Below are 21205 nucleotides of genomic sequence, written 5' to 3'. Positions count from 1 at the left end.
AACCTGCTGGAGTACAATGCCTGCCTTTTCTCTTGCCCAACCACCTGTCTGATGGTGGTGGCATGAAACAGCGCCTCCATCAGGTTTCATGTTTCCCAGCATGAGAAAGGATATCAACATTCCTGAGATATTTTAAGGATGAATTCGGTTGCCAGCTGGTCCAGTGGGCTCTAATCCTCACCTAATCTCCACTTCACAGACTCAGCAGGCGAAAGAAAATCTAGGCTGTTTCAGGCCTGATCTGTGCTGGTCAGATAGTTTTCATTTGGACAGTGTATGAGAGCACTGACTTGTGTTTTTAAAATCAACTTTTCCCATTATAGTAGTTTCTGTAGTCTGCCCACACCATTGTCGTTATACGCTATATATACATATATATATACACATTACATTCAAAAATTACATACAATTATTATTATATACACACCAAGATTGTTATTTTCATTGACAAAAAATAAATATAAAATGGGCTACTGAATTTTGAAAGTTATGTTGTATTTATTCAGTGTTTTAAATGTAAGTGCTAATTTGTTGTAAATAAGGCAAGCAAATCAAGTTGAGTTTACAATTTATTGATGTGTGCTGGATCGATATTTCTGTAGACTGGAAGACAAATTTCCTGTCAATCCTGTCAATGTATGACCACCTGGCTAATGGACTGATGCTTCAGTTTGAAAACTGAATGCCAGTGTTAGCCAGCTGGGACCAAATGACATCAGGTATTGGTTTATGCAGGGTGTGGAAATCATGAGTATAATGACAGTCCAGAGGACAGTTTAAACAATAATGTCATCGTTGTACTGGATGCTATTAGAGCGCATACAAACCACAGTGGAAATAAGCTTTTTAGCCCTGAGAATTTCATTGTTATCAAGTTAGTCTACTTATCCTTAAGTCACGAAGCATACATATAAAAAATTAATAATTTCCCTTCTCACCCCTATGGGTGGTGTGTGTTTTCCTCAATCTCGGGTCCTCTACCAGAGGCCTGGGAGTTTGAGGGTTCTTCGCAGTATCTTAGCTGTTCCTAGCACTGCGCTCTTCTGGACTGAGATCTCTGATGTTGTTCCTGGGATCTGTTGGAGCCACTCTCCCAGTTTGGGGGTCACAGCCCCGAGGGTGCCGATTACCACGGGGACCACTGTTGCCTTCACCTTCCACATCTTTTCTAGCTCTTCTTTGAGCCCTTGGTATTTCTCCAGCTTCTCATGTTCCTTCTTTCTGATGTTGCTGTCACTTGGGACTGCTACATCTACCACTACGGCTTTCTTCTGCTGTTTGTCCACCACTACTATGTCCGGTTGGTTAGCCATCACCTGTTTGTCGGTCTGTATCTGGAAGTCCCACAGGATCTTACCTTGGTCATTCTCCCTCACCTTTGGAGGCGTTTCCCATTTTGACCTTGGGACCTCCAGCCCATACTCGGCACAGATGTTCCTGTACACTATGCCGGCCACTTGGTTATGGCGCTCCATGTACGCTCTGCTTGCTAGCATCTTACAACCTGCTGTTATGTGCTGGATTGTCTCAGGGGCATCTTTGCACAGCCTGCACCTGGGGTCCTGCCTGGTGCGGTAGATCCCGGCCTCTATCGATCTTGTGCTCAGGGCCTGCTCTTGTGCTGCTACGATCAGTGCCTCTGTGTATATATATATATATATATATATATATATATATATATATGTGTGTGTGTGTGTAATTACATATGTAATACTTATAAGTAAATAACTTTTAGGGATAATATTTGAGATTGTATTGCAGCATTGCTGTATTGCATTGTAATGCTTAAAGCTATACTATAAAACATGCCTGATGTCCATAATTCTTGGCGTGGACAGAATACGTTTTTTTTATTATTATTTTACCTCCCAACCCAAGCTAATTCTGAACTACTGATTACCAACTCAGCAGAAAAACACTTGTAACAGATGGAATAAAGTTGATAGTTAATAAAAGGTCTATGTCCTGTTGCAATAATGTTTCTTAGTATTTTATGAATCTGGAAAGAAATTCTGTGTAAAAGGTAAATTACATATTTTAAAATATGTTAATAATGTTGTCGGTGTAAGCCCAAGCCTCTTCTTGCCATTGGGGGGTGATAAAGACACTTCCCTTTCGGATCATGGATGCGAAACGGCGGCTTCTCTTCCATGCAAGTAACCTACCGCTTGCCGTAGCCGCGGTGAAGTGTGGGTAGGACAGTCAAAGCGGCGGGAGAGTGGCATATCTAACCTCAAATTAAATTAAAGCTGGATATCTTAAACATTATTAAATAGTATGCATTTGGTCGTATAAAGGGTCTGAAGTTGGGTAAAACCACCGGAGTTTGACAGGAAACACTGCTGACGTGTTAGCTGCCCGTGTTGTTAAACCATTCCCCGGGAAACTGGTTTGAACGTTTGTTTTTGGTTAGCCCTCGTTTAGCTCCGCAGCAACAATGGCGAAGGTACAGGTGTTGAATGTGGCTGTCCTGGATAACCCAAGTCCCTTTGGAAACCCGTTTCAGTTTGAAATTACCTTCGAGTGTATGGAGGACCTCCCCGAAGGTAGGCACGCTTTTAGAGAAGCTGATACTGTTGCGTGTCTGAGGCGAAAGCATGAGCCCTTTGTTAGTTCAGTCTGTGTTGAACTGCTAAAGGCTAACGTAATATTAGCCACATTAGCTGCTTCACCGAAAGAAAGTCGCTACTCATACTTACGAGGCACTAATAAAGTCATGTCACACAGTTTGACTGAATGTGATCTCCGTGGTGGACACATCTCAAAGGTTTTCTGGCGTTAACGCAGATCATATCGCTCAGTAAATATTGTAGTGTCTGATGTTAAAACCCTATTAGTAATGTGCCCCCATATTGTTACCATTCACGTTAGTTACACATGATTTAGGCCTCTGTGTTGGCATTGTGAAAGTATTGCTTGTAACTATAAAAGTGCTATTATTGAGTGTATTGTATCCAGTAACTCAGTTTTCTCAACACTATAATCATTCATTGTATTTTCTAACAATATAAATGTAACTCTTTTTGTTTTAAAGACCTGGAATGGAAGATCATCTATGTTGGCTCAGCAGAAAGCGAAGAGTATGACCAAATCCTTGACTCTGTTCTGGTTGGCCCAGTACCTGCTGGAAGGCATATGTTCGTATTTCAGGTGTGTTTGGTTGGGGCAAGATAACTCAAGAAGTGCTTTCTGTTATATAAATTTATAACAACTTCTTCTATTACAGCTTACAGTCAATTTTCATAGTAATAGTAGTAAAATAAACGGAATTGTTTACATTCCTGGCTTTCATATTGACAAATAATGAGTAATGGTGCTATAATATAAAGAAATAGAGTTCATATTCCTGAAATGAACCTGATTTGTAGTTTTGGTCATCTTTATGTTGTTTCTTTCAACAGGCAGATGCCCCAAACACCGGGTTGATTCCTGAGAGTGATGCTGTTGGTGTAACTGTAGTGCTGATTACCTGCACATACCGTGGTCAGGAGTTCATTCGCATTGGCTACTATGTGAACAATGAATACACAGACCCTGAGCTTCGTGAAAATCCTCCAATCAAGCCAGACTACACACAGGTCAGGCTAATGGTTTATTTCAGGATAATTGCTGTTTGGATTCCAGTTTGATCACTTAATGCTCATTTACTGGTTGGAATTAATATTTTAATGAATAATTTTTCATGAGCTGTAATGAAGAATTGTACTAAAATTGCTCTAAAGAGGTTCTTGATGAGAGGCCTAATGCACTACACAATATTTTAAGCAAGTTTTTTTAAAAAATTCTGTTAACCATAAAAAAAGCAGTCGAACAGCATGGTGTGCTATTTCATCATTGAATTTGAACACAAAATGGTCGTTTAACCCTTCAAAATTTCTTGCTTGCTTAAACAGTTAGTTAAGCAATACATGTCGCCATTCACTCAAAATGAAATATCGACTTGATAAATCACTGATTTACAGTTACAAATGTTTAAAACAAGTAAATAGTTGTTTTTTTTTTATTATTCATTGTTGAGTACATGCAATCTTCTGAAATGCTTTTGTCACCTGATTCACAGGTTCTCCCCACAGTTTCATGCCAAATGAGTGGGATGTTGCTAACTGATGTTAGCATTAAGTACATTAGCAAAAATGAGTGCAGCTTAATTTTATCAGTCAGGAGAAATATGGGGAAAACTATTTTCAAATGCTCTAATCATATGATGGTGGAAAATTATTTAATCAAATATGGTTGTGAAGGGGCATTCCTCAATGGCTTTACAGAAAATTTTGTTCCTTTCATCTTCAGCTCCAGAGAAATATTCTGGCATCAAACCCACGTGTTACGAGATTCCACATAAACTGGGAAGGCTGCGCAGAGAGAATGGAAGACTCAGAAAATGTGGATCCCTCATCAAACTCCATGCTCCCTCCAACCTGTCTCCCAGGCAAAGCCCCACCCTTGGGGATACTACCAGATAATTCTATGGACTGCTTATAGAAATGACCCAAAAGGTGATGACGTACAGCAGGAGACTGTTTCTTTTTGAAGAATGCCTGTGGACATTCTAGTGTGGATGTGCAGACAGCTTTGCCTTATAGCTGCCATTATTTCCTTGGAGCTTAATATCAAAACAAACTCACCTCGAGCTTCACATGAGGAAGGAAGGTTATGAAAACCTCAATGGAGTAATCAATAGCTGAGGACTTCCTTTGCCATTATGCTGAACGCAGTATTGAAATAGTTTAGCTCATGGAAGGGACAACGGTAACTGTGAAGCAGTGCAGCTGAACTGAAACAGAGCAGAAAGCTGTGGTGTCTTTCACCCTTGTTTTGTTGGTGCAAAACAGATTTGTGCCCATATAAGAGGAATTCAGCACTGAAGCAATAGGCAAATAAATTGCAATATGTTGCTGTACAGGAATTTGATAATCTGACATTATATTTGTGTTCAAATTCCTTTTGCACTTAACTGTTTCCTACCAGGATTGTTAATTTTTGGATGGTCTATGTATGGGCTATATGACTTCCATATGTATTTTTTCTGTTTGCTATTTTGCGTTCCAAATAAAAGAACAGTATTTGGTATTAACATATGAATGTCTGTGTGATAGTAAGAGCTACTGCATGCTTGGCTTATGTTGTCTCCATGGTGTATACTTGCTAACTACGACCACACAAGTACTTTAATTTTTTTCACAAGGTTAAACACAACACTGTGCCAGTTCTGTAGCACACATCGGTGTGAGTATCTCCTTATATTTTCACATTTTACTAAAAATAGCTCGTGTTAACGTCACACCCAATCACGGATTCGTCGGGTAAAAGGAGTGGCTAGATATCAGAAGTGGCTTTGGACAATACTGCGCTGAAAATAGAAGGTTAACTGCGGGATCGCAGCCTTTGGTATATAATCTGCACATAACTCCATGTGATAAATACAAACAATCGATAATTTAAAAGAAAGAGTTTCAATTTGTGGCGTATTGGCTACTAGCGAGTCTGGGAGGCGGGACAGAACCAATTGACAGACGAATCACATCAACTGAATGATTGGCTGTATTGTGGCTTGTCCAATCAGAGTTTGAGTTGCCCCTTCAGTCACAGAGGGATCGGTGTATGTAGCCAATCAGAGGCAGCCAGGGGCGGGACTCGGGGGATGGAGGACTGGAGTTTCCCTTGCGGTCTGAAGATTAATGGAAAGGGTCTGTTGATCTTAGGAGTCGACTATCAGATGGTCGGTCCCAGGAAACCATTGCACAGTTTGACGGGTGTATTAGACACGAATGGAGAGCTATCAATTTGAAATAACCAACAGCGGAAAAAACGAATAACCGGGATACAACTTTTGTTATCCAGATATAAACTGAGAAGGCCTGGCTACTCAGAGATAGCACCTGGTTAGTTCAGGCCAGGATACGACTGCGAGGGACGCTAAAAGCTAATGCTAACTTGCTCGTTAGACAGACGGAAAAACAGCTTTCGACGACTCGTCTGATGCTCCAGACAGGATTTTGGATAAACCTCTGCGTATCTGGAAATAAACGAGTTTCGAGTGATATATTGATTTGCCGGTGCTTGCCTGGAAGTTAAGGAGCTAACGCTACCCCCTGGCCATTTCTGCTAGACTTAGCTACCGTGCTAGCCTAGCCATCCGAAAAAGTGTTGCTGTTAGCCTCAGACCTCGATATCACCGCTGGGCTGAAGTGTTTTTCCAATTCCCTGCGGGAAAAGTATTGTAAGACATACATTCACACTCTTTAGTCAATAATGGTGACTGTTAGCTAGTAGATAGTTGTCAGCTTCATCGAGCTCAGCGACTGCATTAGCCGTGTAGCATCACTCAGCGACTTGTGAAGGAAACAGCAGTCTGAACCCAGGGGCTCCACTATCAGCCTGCCATCATGGGCAACACGCCCACTGCAAAGAAGGGCAATGAGATGGAAAGCGGTGAGTAGCCTTAGCTGTGCGGCTAATAACTTAGCCTTATCATCCCGCCTGTCGTTTTGCTGTAGTCATTTCCTGTTTCCCACAATGGCAGCAAAATAAAAAGCACAACCTTGACATGTATTATGCATCAAGGCACAATGCCGCTTAACTGGATTGCTTTCTACAATATTTCACCTCCACCTATAAACTTGAGCCAAGCACTTTTGCTGCTCTCAGCCACCAGCTGAGCAGCAGCAGCAGAGGATGGTATTCATTCACTCCGATGATCCTGTGGGGAAGCTTGTGATTAAAACCCCCAGGTTATATTCAGAGGTACCAGTGAAGATGACAACAGCTGGCCTCATAAAACAGTCAGAGGTTTGTTTGTGGTTCGTGTGTTTCAGATGTTGATTCCCACTCAACACGGTCATGAAAGGCTGCAATAACATCGCAAACTTAAACCCTGGTGTTGAGTTTTTCTCCTCTGCACTGTCTAGTAACCCAGTTTCTTCAGGACTAATAAAATCCTGTTTGTACACAAAAGTGCATGTTGTAAAGAGTAAAGTAAGAGTTGAAAGACAGATACTGTTTACCAGTGTTTATGTAAGTGATGAGTTGAATTTTAATGAAATATGGACTTGAGTTGAGTCTTTCAGATTTTGTGACAGAGTAGAGAGGAGTTAGTTATCAGAGAAGGAAAGAGCCATCAGGATGGGGGTCAGATGATGCAGGAGGGTGTGTCTCTCCAGGCAGAAACTTGGAGTTGAGAAGTCTCTTGAACATCATGTGATGAACAGTTTTTCGAACAAGAGTACTTGCATGTGTCGCTATGTGTTTTTGTACTCATGTTTGCATGTATAACAGAGAGGAAGAGATGTTGTCTTACAACAATCATTTTTAAGGTTGCTTTGTCAAATATCAGAATAGCATCAATTTTTACTATCACATTAAAAAATAAAAAGGGAACATTTGTAAAGGCTGACAGAATAAATGAATGATAAATAAATAAATGATAAATGTCTGCAGCATGGACCTCTAATTTTAACTATGAATTGAGGAGAAATCTTCATTTTATTTCCTAATAAATGTGCACTGACCCTCTAGAAGGCCTGGGAGGACATTCTTTTATGTTTTTGCCATGACACCATAAATAACACTCAAGTGTGCAAAGCCTGAACAGGTATCTGCAAATAAGTGTCAGCTCCTTGTTTCTGGTAGCAAGTAGGTGTGAAGAATGGCCAGTGTTCCCTGTGTAATGTTAAACCATCACTGTAACAAATCCCATTTGCAAGTCTTATTGTGCAAAATTCTTAGAAATAATAGAAAGTGGGGTATTAGAAAAGTTAGAGTGAAGGACATGGAGGCACTGTTGTGAGGTTTGTGCTCATGCCATGCTTCACATCTTTATCAGCCTGATTGCTGTGGGCACGCCCTGATCCCCAGAGACAGGTGCAGACCAGAAGTCCAGAACACGCAGCAAGAAACATTAACTTTCGACAGAGCAGCTAAAAAGTATGGACAGGATGGCAGGCAGCCCGTTTCAGTTTCCACAGAAAATGGAAAGGGAGTGTTTAGAGCTGATTCAGGTGTGGAGAGTCTGTTTCCTCCTGCAGGATGGAGAAGATGAGCGGGAAGTCACTGCAATAGTGTAGAATGCTGATTTCTGGCCCACAGGAAGAAGCAGGGCGGACAGACGCTGTGAAAGGCAGCAGGAAGTGAAGGAGCAAGGAAGGTCCAGCCCATGCTCTGCACAATTGGTAATCGCCTCAACAGCTCTATAAACTAAATACGGTCAGCCAGGGTAGCTTGAAGTTTCGGCCATTAAGACTGCTGTTGGCATCACATATTCTGGACTTTCCATTTGTTATAACATCCGGATATACTACAGTGTTGAGACTCTACATAGGCAATCGACTGGCTTCCTCCAGCCTTGTATAATGTCTGTTATTCACAGGCTGGCAGGAAGGCTGTTTCAACGAGCCGGGCCATGTTTAGGGGATACGAGCAGTGGAGAAGACAGACAGGACCAACCACAGGAGGAGCTAGAGGCTTGCTGCTGGAGTGAGTTTTCATTCTGGAGCTGGACAGGAGTATTGGTTAGGGGTGGAGCTGTGCTTCTTCCTTTGTCCCTCTAGCCTAGCCAGTCACAGTCTGAGCTCAAGCTCATAAATTTAACAGATGATCTTGCCTTTTTTTTTCGTTGATTAGGTTTGAACGAAAATGACTATGTGCTGGTGAGTTTGGCTTTATTGTCTCGGGCGAGGTGATCTGTGTGTGTTCACATGTCCATGCATGCGAAGACACACAGACATAGGTTTGCCTGTTGTGCCCTGTTACCTGCTTTTTTTTTTTGTTGTTGTTGCATTTCTAAGGTGTTGTGGATGTGTCCGTCAGGCACCATGCTGCACAGCATGACACTGTTAGCCTTTAGATGGTTATGCAGTATAATAATGAACCTATCCAAGATCACTTTTTTTTTTTTTATGTGCACTTACTGACTATGTATTCCTGTACTTCACACAGTTAAACATCCGAAGAAGACTACTGTGCTGAATTAAATCGTAGATTATGAATGTGGCCATATAATGAGGTGACACCCTGTCAAAGTGCAACTCCCTCTGACTATAAATATCTGTACCGTTCATGTCCTGCCCCTGCTCTGCACGCAGCTGGCTTGTGTAACAGGGGTAGGTTTGTGTTCATCATTTCCTGTCTCCAGTAAAAGGGGCTTTGTTATAAACCTTCACTGATTACCAGTAGACCATCCTGTTGAAATATCACTGGCACCTTAAGATAAACTTAGAACCCTGAACTGGCACCTTAGCTAACTAACATACTACCCGGGAATGCTCAAGAGACACAAAATCCAGCAGCAACCAAAGCAAAACTGATGGAGCGTAGTGATTTGAAAATGAACAATATTTTGATAGTTGGCTTTGGATTCTCATGTCAGTAGGTGTGGTGGCAGTGTGGATGTTTGTTTGTCTTAATTTTCAAAGGTATAGTCACGCAGGTAGTTCTACTGAAATTACTTGTTTTTTGCAACAGATAAAGCCATACCAAACTGTAATACCATGCTACAGAAATGAAGGCTCCAAGAGGAACAGTAGAAACCCAGGAGAAATTTGTGAAAGTTTGCATTTTGTTTATACCTTTTATGTGAAATACTCTCCCAAAGAGGAAAAGTGAAAACTAAGACTGTGTTCAGCAGTCCTTGTTCATAGTAACAGATGTATGTAGACACCACTTGTTCTCATTTGTTTGAACAGAAGAGAATAGAACATGAAAGTGCATCACAACCATCAACAGTTCGTCTCCTCTGTTTTTGCATTTGTCAGTAATGTAATTAGTCATTGTATTTGCAGCAGTAACATATAAATCAGCTTGTTGATAGCGGTAACTGCTCATTCACTAGTCATAGTAAAATGTCCACTGACAGTGTTCAGCTGATGGCTATGATTGATTTCTTGTGTTTCCAGACATGCAAGCACTGTTCTAGTTCACATACAGCTCTGTTGACCCTCTGAGTAGTTTCTTATGCACCACGTGGGGCTGTATCTGAATAAGTTCTGGTGTGGACTGGGACCTGTTTTGGCGCCCTCCACAGTTAAATGTCGGTCACCTCGCCCTAATATAACCCTTCTGTTTTTGCGTCAGAGTGGGCCAGTGAGGCCCAGGGGAGAGATGCAGAATTGATTTTTAGTGAATCGATTCAGCTCTGGCACTACACAGAATCTCTGGTGCATTTGGCCAGGGAGAAAAAGTTTCACTGTGTGTTGTGTGTTTCTGCTTTGCTTGTGTCTCTTCAGAGAGCTACTTTTATGTTTCTGAAAACACCCAGGTCAGTTATGAAAGTTTTCATTGCAGTTGTGACATCTGATCAGTTTTGCTAATTAGGGGAAGTTTTAGTTACATCTAAATGTGTCTACTTCTCAAGGGTCTTCTGTCAGGCCTAGTTTTCCATAGGACCTCCTCTCTGGGTTGGATAAATATACCAGTTAGTGTTTTATGCCCCTCCCCTTAGTGATTATGCTCCATTTAGATCAATATTTAGTGTTTGTGTGTGTGACATGAGTGAACAGAGTACGTTGTGTACAGAATAAATATTGATACACACCAAGCAAGGGTCCAATTGATCTGTGTGAGTGTAACAGGAGCAGTGCTGCTCTCCCTGCCATGTATGACTGCACACTGGATGTGGATGCAGGTTTCTGAACTTGGTCCCACGGCAAAGTTACAGTCAAAGGAAAGACTGAAGACACCCTTCTGGCAGACACACTTGACTGGTATCTGTGGATAAGTGGTGCAGCTGACCTGAACAGAGTGCTCTCAGAGGGGAAGGATAGGTCATGAGTCAGTGGCTGTGAGGAAGAGGCTGAGGAAGAAGAACAGGGGAGACTTTGCAGGGCTAATGTGTGACAGGAAGAGCTCCAGAAGGCATGCAGGGAAGAGGGAGTCATCTTCGCGCTCAAGTGAATCAGGGTCGCGCTCGGCAGATGCTGCAGCACCAGAGGTACCCATAGTCATCCCAGATGGTAAGACATTTGGGGGGGGGGAACTTTATCACCAGAAACTCCCATGTACTTATTGCAGTCAAGCCACCTAAATCTAACAGAAACACTGCAGTTCAAAGACATTTTCCTTGAGGAAAACCATTCATTTGGCCATTAAGCTCTGGGGTACTTTGTAGCGGCACCTGAGCAGTTCCAAGCTAAAACAAGAAGAGCTCCATTTGTGACTCTTACTGTTTGGAAGTGAGAGTTGAGCAACTTTAACAGGAAATGTTTTGTCCCTGGTGACCAGTCTGCTTTCATAGCTCTCTATGGGAGCAACAGTGCTCTTGACATGTTTATGCGAACTTTGGTCTTTGCTGTTCTTACTGGCTTTCTCCCATCCTATTGTTGGAGCTGATGGTCTTTAGAGAATTTCCAGGAAATCGCATTAGCTAGATGAGGATTAATCTTTCATTTTAGTAATGAGTGCATGCATGTGTCGACTATCAGACGGAAAATACATACATGCCATGCATGCATATATATATATCACTCACACTGCCCATTAAGTTTTTTTTTTTTTTTTTTCATCAGAATGTGATTAATAATAGCTTATGCACTTTCACTATTGACAGCTGACTGGCTTTATTTAAACTATGCCCTGGGCTGTTGTTTTGCATCGATTACCTGGGCAGATTCCACATTGTCCTGAAAGACTTGACATGGTTCATGTTTCCACTCTTTATTTAGCAGATCATAAAGTAATATTTTTATAATGTTAATACATTTTGAATTTGAATTCACATTTATGAAATCGCAGGCAGATAATGTGAAGCACTCAATTTGAATCCCCCCCTTTTAATGGCGAGTATTTTTTCCATTTTCTTGCTTGATATCCACTGTTGTAATTAGCAACACAGTACATTGCAAGTATGGTCTTTTTCTGATTACCAGTAGTACATTTACAACCTTGACCATCTTAGCAACTAACAGTTCTAAATACAGTGCTTCCTCAGCTGGCTAGTGTCCTTAAAACTAGTGCACAGATAGTATGAAGGAATGAGGAAGGACTGGTTATCTACATGTTCCCACAGAACCCTGCGATTAGTCTCATAAAGATAAGGCCAAGAAAAATGAACCTCTGTATATAATGTGGTGTGTGCCAAGCTGTCAAAATCTGTCCACAGGCATACATTTGTTTGTCAGTTTATAATAGCATGTGTGTACATGTATGTGCAGTGTTAGATGTGTGATTTTGTGCTGCTGGTCTGTGTTTGAAAAGGTTTCTCCAGTGTAACCCCTGAAGGCCTTAATGTGTCACACTTGACTCAAACTGAAATCAACTTTGAATTCCTCAGAAATGACAGAATTCATGTTCAAATCCACAAGTCTGATTTTTGTACTGTGTGCTGTGACTGCTACCAGCATGTACTCAGGTTTGTCAGGTTGAATGGGTGTTGTCAATGAATACCAATATTTCCACAAACTCTCAGTAGGAATAAGGTTTAGATGTTGACCAATCCCCTTCAGGATAACATTCCTGTGTTGCTTTGGTTTTTAATATGTGGGTTTGGGATCTGTGCCTTGTAAGTCATGCGTTTCATGTTTTCACGGAGAATGTTTACATGTTGTGCTGCATTCATTGTACTTCACAAGCTGCGCCGAAGCATCTGCTCATTATGATGCTGGCACCACCATAAATCCTACTGCGATGATTAGGCCATGCAGTGTTTGGCTTTTGCTGAACCAGTCCAGTTTTAGTCTCATCAGGCCTTAGAAACTTTGCACTTTATTTCAGTCTCTCACATGACTTCTGGCAAACACTCAAGTTTCACACAAGCAGCCACTTCTTTGCCACTTTTCCATAATGCTGTGACTTGTGCAGCAGCTGGGTAACTGTTGTTGTACACAATGTCTCCCATCTCTGCACAGTAGCTTCTTTAGACTATGTTTTAAGAACAGTCTGCACAAAACAAATTTATAGCTGTGTCATACTTACGATTGACCTTGCTGTACTCTGAGGGAGTGCTTGGCTTTTTTTTTTTTTTTTTAAAACACCTCCTGCCAGTCATAGATTGGTTTGTAATATTTGTTAGTCTTCATTCGTTGTAATATTAGCAAAGAAATTCATAGACTCACCAGCTGTTAATGGCACATAACATGCACCCTGCTCAGTTGCCGGAATACCTTGTTAAGGTCTCCTTATGCACCAGTACTGTCTGGGCCTTGATGATTAGGGGCCCAGGTACTTATTATACAAGATCGATTAAAATGTGGAGCTGGTGGTTTTTACAGTGCATTCACTTTGTCTAAAGGATACACATTTTGTTTGTAATTACAGTGAAGGAGTTTCTTGCCAAAGCCAAAGAAGATTTCCTGAAGAAATGGGAAAATCCAGCACAGGTGAGAGAATTACTTCAGGTTCTGTATAGTTGTTTTCTTTGTTGTTGTTATTGTGCAGTGTTATATAATTGTAGTAATTTTAATTGTACTTAATGTTTACACAGTGCTAATGTACTGTGATAGTATTATTTTATGATCTTCCTTGAATTGCCTTTCACATGCTTCTTCACTTTCCCAGGTGCATTTGTGGAAATAGCCCTGACCATAAACAAATTCTTATTTATTTAAGAGTAACAGTGCGCCCCCTGCTGGGATATAATATATATATGTCTGTGTATATACAGAAAGATACATTTTCCCCAATGGTTGTACCTTTGATCTCTACAAAACATGTTTAATTTACATTCAAACAACTGGCATTATTTTGTCACTACTTATAATTGATACAGTATTACTACATTTTTACCTGGGGTACCTTTTTGAAAATAGTTAAATAGGGTTGTTGATGCTACAGTTGAAAAATGTTATGTACCTTTTCCTACATTTAACTACATCGTCTACTACCTCTTTAGCAAACTGCGGCATTGGACCACTTTGAGCGTTTGAAGACCTTAGGCACTGGTTCATTTGGTCGAGTCATGCTGGTTAAACACAAAGAGACAGGCCAGCATTTTGCCATGAAAATACTTGACAAACAGAAGGTACAGTAATAAAGCATAGCATTGTTAAAAATGGAAAGTCTTATTGCAAGCATGTTTGTGTATTTGAGAACTTTTATACTGAAAATCTAAAACTAAAAAATAAGAATAATCTATACATAGCCTGAAATTGAGGGTAAAGTTTAGACTTTGACTTGAATGTTTTGGTTTGTTTTTTTTTTTAACCCTAAAATTTTACTTTTATTTATTGTTTGGATCTTACAAATTGTCAGATCCAGTGTAACATCACACATCAACTTTTGAGTTCTAGCACTACTAGTGCATCTTCTAATGATGAAACAACCACAGTGATGTTCAAATGCCCTGCAGTGCCATAAACCTACCCTATCACTGAAAGAGGTCTCAGCTTTACAACATATCAGTGCTATAGATCATATCTGTCTTAAATGGGTGTCAGGGGGCTGATGTTTGAATGCTACTAGGGTGTAAGAAGGACATAAACTTATTTTTTTTTAATAAAGCAGCTATGCTCTTTTTTGTATGCATATTAATTTATCCGTTGTGCTGATTTGTCATCTAATGTTGCCTTTGTCCTGATACCACCAAGGTTGTGAAGCTGAAGCAGATAGAGCACACACTGAATGAGAAACGCATCCTGCAAGCCGTCAGCTTTCCATTTCTGGTGCGACTGGAGCACTCCTTTAAGGTTTGCATTGAAGAGTTTATCTGTTTATGTTCTACGTTCTTAACCTTACATGTATGTGTGTTTTGCATGTCAAGGCAAGAGTTTGCTCATCTCTCTACAGGACAACACTAATCTGTATATGGTGATGGAGTATGTACCCGGGGGCGAAATGTTCTCACATTTAAGGAGAATTGGCAGATTCAGGTAAATTGACTTTCAGGTAACTGAACCATAGGATTTCCACGTGCTACTGGTTGACTGTAGATTTTGTGGTTGATCTGTTTTGCAGTGAACCACACGCCCGCTTCTACGCAGCCCAGATTGTACTGACCTTTGAATATCTTCACTCGCTGGATCTCATCTACAGAGATCTAAAGCCAGAGAATCTGCTCATTGACCAGCAAGGTTACATACAGGCAAGGATTGCATGCTTGTTTTCTTAGCAACGACAGTCTCTGTTTTCTTTCAGTACATGGTACTAAGGGGTGAACCCTTTGTCCTCAGGTAACAGATTTTGGATTTGCAAAAAGAGTGAAGGGCCGAACTTGGACACTTTGCGGGACCCCAGAGTACCTGGCACCAGAAATCATCCTCAGTAAGGTAAGTGTTCAGCTCATCACATATTAAACATTAGTGCTTTTTATAGTAAGGGCAAAAGAGTTCTCTTCTTTTGTACTGGGTTTCATTTCTGAAACCACCAACTGTAGATCTGTGGGAACAGTTTGCAGCTTACTGTCTCTTGTCAACATTATAATGTGCAGGTTATCATTTGAGGATGTACCTGATCGTCCTTTAATTTCCTTTGTGTTTTCCAGGGTTACAATAAAGCAGTGGATTGGTGGGCTCTGGGAGTGCTGATATACGAGATGGCTGCTGGTTACCCCCCCTTCTTTGCAGACCAGCCTATTCAGATTTACGAGAAGATTGTATCAGGCAAGGTGAGTTTAGAGAAGAGTCAGTAATCCCTTTTCAGTTTTGTAAGTAGTTTGGTTTTTTTATCGCAGTGCAGTGCACAACTGACTTTAATTTTTCATCGTTTTTATCTGATGTATGTCAGTTTTCTTTTTTTAATTAAAAGGTTTAATGTGGCCTTTGTATACATGTTTTTAAATTCTACAACTTGGTACTACGTGTTCTCGGATATCTGAAGTTGTGAAATGTTGGTGTTGTAAGTGAAGTAACTTTTGACTCACTGTATTTTTATTTACACTACTTTTGGGTATTTGTCTGGTATTGGCGTAGAAATAATAACATTCATACTTTGTGTCCCGGGGGTCTCAGGAATTGGTCACAAATTTTTCTAGTTTATTAGGTACATATATGAGTGCCATACACATTGTACATTTTACAATTGTACAAATTGTCCATCGTTATGTGACTAGTGGATGGTATAAATGTTCCTTGGTAAACGAGTACCCTCAGTGTCCTTGAACATGACATTTGGTGGGACAGTTTTAGTATTTCCCACATGACTATCACCTCTGGCTTTTGTGCACAGTTGAAACTGGTCAGTGAAGAAGGCAAAAATGTAGTAGTGCTAAGTGATCCTGTGGACAAAAATAGCTTAAGCATCATTGTGCTCTAAGGAAAATAGTAAAAACAAGCAGATGTGGCATGAACAGGCAAATCACATCCAAATTTAACATTAGATAGCACATCTCATAGGCTTGTACTAACCTATAGCTGTAGGCCAGAGTCTTGCAATCTCTTTAAAAGAACAGAGTGTTAAGTCTAAACTTGAGAACACACCCTGACACTGCTTTTTTTGTTTTACAGGTTCGCTTTCCCTCCCACTTTAGCTCAGACCTGAAGGATATGTTGAGAAATTTGCTGCAGGTGGACCTGACCAAGCGCTTTGGCAACCTCAGGAACGGAGTCAATGATATCAAGGGCCACAAGTGGTTTGCCACTACTGACTGGATTGCCATCTATCAGAGGAAGGTGAGAGGCCAGTTGTGATACAGTGGTAATGCATACAAATAGAGTCCAACATGCTGATAATTCTAATAGACACACTTTTCTTATTCATCACATGAAATTGCAAATGGTCATTACATTACAGTACGAATACAAATTTTTGGCCCAGATGTACTTCAGGTTTATTTGCATAAGGTCTAAATTTAGTAAATGGCTTCACAGAGGGCAAATAACTGAGAAAATACCCCTTATACCTTGGAAACAATAGATAAAGCTGGGGGAGAAATGAGGCACAAGGAGGCATCCCCCTACCAAGGCATGTAATGAGGGCTGACAGAGTCCAAACAGAAGTTGCATGTTAGTGACAATACATATTAGAAACACCATAGGAATGTGAAATTTAAAAAAAATCACTCTTTGTCTTGATTTATCTCAGTAGAAAAACTTTTGAGCTCTTAGTGTTGGTATCAGTGTTATCTTCTCTGCCATCATTTTTCTGAATGCCACAAGTTTATTTTATTTTTTTTCTTTCTAAGAAATTACCAGCTGAATTAGAAATACAGGAATTAGCTTCAGAGAAGGCAAATGACAACACATGATCACATGATTAGTCCTGTGCTGTGACCACAGTTGGATTAATAGACAAGTCTTTCAAGTATGATTTCTGGATTGTGTAATGCATTTTACACCCACATTAATCACCTTAAGTGACTACGTGCTGATATAAAAATAAGTATTAATCTGTTTTGAGTTATCTCTCTAGCTCCTGGAACCTACTGCAATGCCATCCAGCAGTTTTTGGTGCATGCTGTGGTTTTGGTGCTCTCCAATAGACTACACTGGACTATTCTGATGAATTGATTGCCCTGTGTGTTCTAGGTGGAAGCTCCCTTTATCCCTAAGTGCAAAGGCCCTGGTGACACAAGCAACTTTGATGACTATGAGGAAGAGGAAATCAGAGTCTCCTTCACAGAGAAGTGTGCAAAGGAGTTTGCTGAATTCTAGATTCCAAGCATGAGTAGCAGCAAGAGACAGGGATTTAGAAAGTAAAGGGGGTCTGAAGATGGGAAGCACTAGGGTGGACTGCTAACTTGCTCACTTACAATGACGACAACAATGTAAAATCTCCCCCAGTGGAAAGGTAGGCAAAGTGAAAAAACATCCAAAAGAACCAGCAGTGTTGCCTTTTCTTATTTTTTTTCCTCAGCTGTTAACAATTCATTTTATTTATCCCTCTTGTGTTTGTGGCAGGGGCTTGAGGAGAGCAGATATAGGTTGTGGCTGTTCTGCTAGATTTGTATCTTTCTGATGGTGTAATGACACATTTTTAGTCTTTGCAGGTTGAGGCGCATTGATTTTCTGTTACGGTACAGAATCTGCTGGGCTCTTTGTTTGTTTGTTTGTTTGTTTTGTTGTTTTAAAAAGGCCCTCTCACCTGTCACACTGGTCCGCCCTCTATCTTTCCATCCTGAATCTATCCAAGCAATACCAAGTCTAACTGATGTGCCTATCATAAATGCCAACTGGTTGGAAAACTGTGTTGAAAGCACTGGTGTGCAGCTTTGGCTATGGTGGCGTCGGCCCTTGTGCCCGTTTTGGTTAAAAGCTTGAAAACTCTGCACCTGCCTTTGTCTGCTCAATGTGGCATGATTATTGGGTAGATGATGCACTCACTTCTTGCAGTTGAAGCAGTGGTGACCTCTTTGATCAGCGTGAAAATGATTTATCACAGTAAACTTCATCTAGGTCTTACTCCTTTTGGGGACCTGTAAGAAATGTTAAACATGAGGTCTGCATTTACGACAGTCTTTCTCTTAGCTGAATTTATAGAGCATTTTAAAAAAAAAAACAAAAATCCTATTGGTGATCATTTTGTCCTTTTATGTCAATCTCTGTGCTTGTGTGTTATTTAGTGCTCAAGGGTGGGTTAAAAAGCTGTGATTTAGCAGCGACTGACTAATGTTGTGGTCACACTCCTGACTATTGTTTATTTAATTCATAGTACATTTATACATGTATATTGGGATATCTATATCTATCTATATATAGATAGATATATAACATGAAATATCCTCTTTTTTTTTTTTTTCAACATTGTCTCATAGCTGTGAATCTGAATAAAGATTTCATAAGTAAAGAAATATAAATTCTGCCAAATTTGCAAACTGAGAACATTGCAAGGTTTTCTGTATGTAACTGTTGGTGATGGATTTTAATACGCAAAAAAGTAGCAAAACCTTTCAAAATGTGCATGTTATTTTTGTACAATATCACTTTTAAAGAAAGATGGCAGAGCAATATGCTTTACTTGTGCTGAGGTACCTGAGATCATTGATAGCTTAACTATTAAAATGGACTCTTGGCTGCTCTATTTTGAAGATGAAACAAGACCCAATTAAATATGTCCAAAAGTTTTTTGGTTTTTTTTCTGGGCTTTGTTCATTATTCAGTTGTAGGGCAACAATTTGCTGATAATTGTCACTAAAGTTCTGCTTCTCACTTTGACAGCTGTTTCTCCCCTTCCTCTTGTAGATATCTAACATGTAACACCCTCAGATGAATTTGCAGTCCAGCCATATTTGGGGAGTGCTGAGATTGGAGTGTTTTGTTTCTGTTTTCCAGCTTTCTATGTAACAAATTAAAACTAAGGAAGCTATCCTAAAGCTGTCCCCTTTTGCCAAGTTTGTTTCTGTGGATGCAAGACAATCGCAGACCAAATCTTATTGCTGGTTTGTTGACTGAACACATTGTTTTGATTTCATGAAGGATGTTTGCTTTCACGCACACCCTCTCCACCCTCCATAGTTCCTAGGTGCTAGACTTTGTCCATCTCATGTTAATTGTTTGTGCGTCGGTCTATTTGTCCTAAAGTCTTGTAACATGACATTTTTGAGAATGTGTTAAACTCAATGATTTCAGTAGGCTGGTGTGTTTTTGGCAGTCTCATAGTTGAATTGAGATCAAACGCAGGATGTCTTTTTGAATGTCTTGAATTGTCTGATGGGAGATGCTGTTTGGAAACGTTTTATTTTTCTTCACGTTTCTATGATGAGCTTTGGTTTTTCTCACACATGGTAAAGCAAGACATCCCTTGGACCTGAGACATGTTTGAGAAACTGTTGTTTCCACCAACAGCCTCATCACCGTCTAACCTTTGTTTTGTTGGAGCATTACATTGAACAATGCAGCAGATCACCAACCAACCTATACAAAGCACATGCCGTGTGTTTCAGATGTCCTGTTTAACTAATTTGTGCTAATGCATGTAATATCTGTGGTCTTTTATGTTATAACAAATGACTAAATCAGAGTTGGTGAGTAGAAGGCAGCACCACTTGATCTACTTTACAAACCAAGGACATCACAGTTTTTTTTTGTTTGTTTTCCCATACTAAACTGTCTTTAATTCTTTCTATCACACACTATCAACTGATCATTGTGAGTTCTTCTCCAGTGTTTGCCTTTTATTTTCAGGTTTCCACTCTTTATTCAAACATAACACTTTTTACATCTGAGATGTTTTGCGCTCATATTTTCTAATTGTATTTTCAAAAAAAAAAAAAGGAAAAAGCAAAAATCTTTTCCTCATGACCTGGGTACAGTGATTGTGTAGTCTATTGTACCTTTTGGGAAACAATACTGTATATCCTTGCCTTTGACAGTCTTAACTATCTTTACCCTCTGGAGAACTTGACAGATTCCCTTACAACACAATGACTATGTTAAAAAAATATACATAAAGTAATATTTTGCAAAATGTATCATTCCAATAAAGTTTTACTTGTTAAGACTAATATGTCTGTGTTTTTATATATGTATAAACTCTCACTTGACCTTACACAATGTCACGGCTAGCCATGTCTACATTTTGTTTTCATAACGTGCAAATCTAAATGTAGATATTTGTACTTTCAGACTACTTCCATGGCTGGACCAGAGTAACAGAATTGTTGATAGGCGATGGCAGGTGCTGTATTTTCTCTGTCTTATGTTATTGTAAATGTTTTAAGAGGTTGGGAGGTGCAATTGAATAATGCAGTCTTGTGTTCATCCTGTCACAGTACAGGATCAATTACCTGCCAGCTTTTCAGCCTCACCCAATATATTCCCACCTTCAGTGCACTCCTTTTTAGGATCACATCTTTCTGCATCCTTTATATGTGAAGGGCCTAGAGAGACAGTTAAATGGTTGGAAAGCAATTAAGTTAAACTTAAAAGACCTCATAGTGAATAAATCCATTAAAGACTGAAATGTTATGGAGTAATTCATTATTTGGTAATTAGAAAATAATGAGACTAAATGATTAAATCAATCCTAGAATGATAATATATTTAGAGTATATACATTTTAAGACCCACTTGCACTAAATAAATATGTTTACATACACATTTGGAAAACTCAGAATTTTCAGATTTTATCACCTTTATCAAAACTATGCTGGTGTGAAAACATTTATTTATATGGAACTACAGGACAGCTATAAAAAATATTTTGGTAAAAAAAAATAATTGTGTTTTAGTTTGTAGTGGGACTACTGAGTGTTGTAACTGTGGGATCAAAGATTTGCCTACAAAATAATCTGTGAAGTGATATGAAATAGCATACAATGTTGAAAAAGGTTTTTCAAAGTTTTACTGCAGCAGTATTTTTTTATATTCTGTAACTTAGAGTTTTATGTTTTATCGATGTGTTTGTC

General features: G+C 39.8%; 2 protein-coding genes across 4 annotated transcripts; both read left to right on the top strand.

Annotated features, from left to right (window-relative positions):
• The first annotated feature begins 2184 nt into the window (after positions 1-2184).
• asf1ba (anti-silencing function 1Ba histone chaperone) lies at positions 2185-5074 on the top strand. The gene is made up of 4 exons (XM_026325187.1): positions 2185-2546; positions 3035-3150; positions 3402-3578; positions 4291-5074. The coding sequence occupies exons 1-4, from the start codon at positions 2438-2440 to the stop codon at positions 4480-4482; spliced, it is 594 nt and encodes a 197-aa protein (XP_026180972.1). The 5' UTR covers positions 2185-2437; the 3' UTR covers positions 4483-5074.
• A 566-nt stretch (positions 5075-5640) lies between these two features.
• prkacaa (protein kinase, cAMP-dependent, catalytic, alpha, genome duplicate a) lies at positions 5641-20078 on the top strand. Of its 3 annotated transcripts, none has more exons than XM_026324601.2 (10): positions 5641-6432; positions 13246-13307; positions 13820-13948; positions 14514-14612; positions 14713-14795; positions 14881-15007; positions 15096-15191; positions 15407-15529; positions 16368-16532; positions 17388-20078. In XM_026324601.2, exons 1-10 carry the CDS (start codon positions 6387-6389, stop codon positions 17511-17513), a joined length of 1056 nt encoding a protein of 351 aa, XP_026180386.1. In that variant the 5' UTR covers positions 5641-6386; the 3' UTR covers positions 17514-20078. The 3 variants fall into 3 exon arrangements, with proteins under 3 accessions (XP_026180386.1, XP_026180384.1, XP_026180385.1); XM_026324599.2 differs by lacking the exon at positions 5641-6432 and adding an exon at positions 8190-8472; XM_026324600.2 differs by lacking the exon at positions 5641-6432 and adding an exon at positions 10561-10946.
• Positions 20079-21205: the final 1127 nt, after the last annotated feature.

Source organism: Mastacembelus armatus, chromosome 8, assembly GCF_900324485.2.
Source record: "Mastacembelus armatus chromosome 8, fMasArm1.2, whole genome shotgun sequence".
Classification (NCBI taxonomy): Eukaryota; Metazoa; Chordata; class Actinopteri; order Synbranchiformes; family Mastacembelidae; genus Mastacembelus; species Mastacembelus armatus.
The sequence above is the reverse complement of the archived record's forward strand: the minus strand, read 5'-3'. Positions and strand labels throughout refer to the sequence as shown.

What these genes read in the sequence shown, in the direction of transcription:
- asf1ba (XM_026325187.1), top strand. Translation starts at nt 2,438, where the DNA reads ATGGCGAAGGTACAGGTGTTGAATGTGGCTGTCCTGGATAACCCAAGT. An exon ending in TATGGAGGACCTCCCCGAAG is followed by an intron (nt 2,547 to 3,034) that starts GTAGGCACGCTT and finishes TTTGTTTTAAAG; the next exon opens with ACCTGGAATGGAAGATCATC. An exon ending in TCAAGCCAGACTACACACAG is followed by an intron (nt 3,579 to 4,290) that starts GTCAGGCTAATG and finishes TTTCATCTTCAG; the next exon opens with CTCCAGAGAAATATTCTGGC.
- prkacaa (XM_026324599.2), top strand. Translation starts at nt 8,349, where the DNA reads ATGTCTGTTATTCACAGGCTGGCAGGAAGGCTGTTTCAACGAGCCGGG. An exon ending in AATGGGAAAATCCAGCACAG is followed by an intron (nt 13,308 to 13,819) that starts GTGAGAGAATTA and finishes CTACCTCTTTAG; the next exon opens with CAAACTGCGGCATTGGACCA. An exon ending in CAGAAATCATCCTCAGTAAG is followed by an intron (nt 15,192 to 15,406) that starts GTAAGTGTTCAG and finishes TGTGTTTTCCAG; the next exon opens with GGTTACAATAAAGCAGTGGA.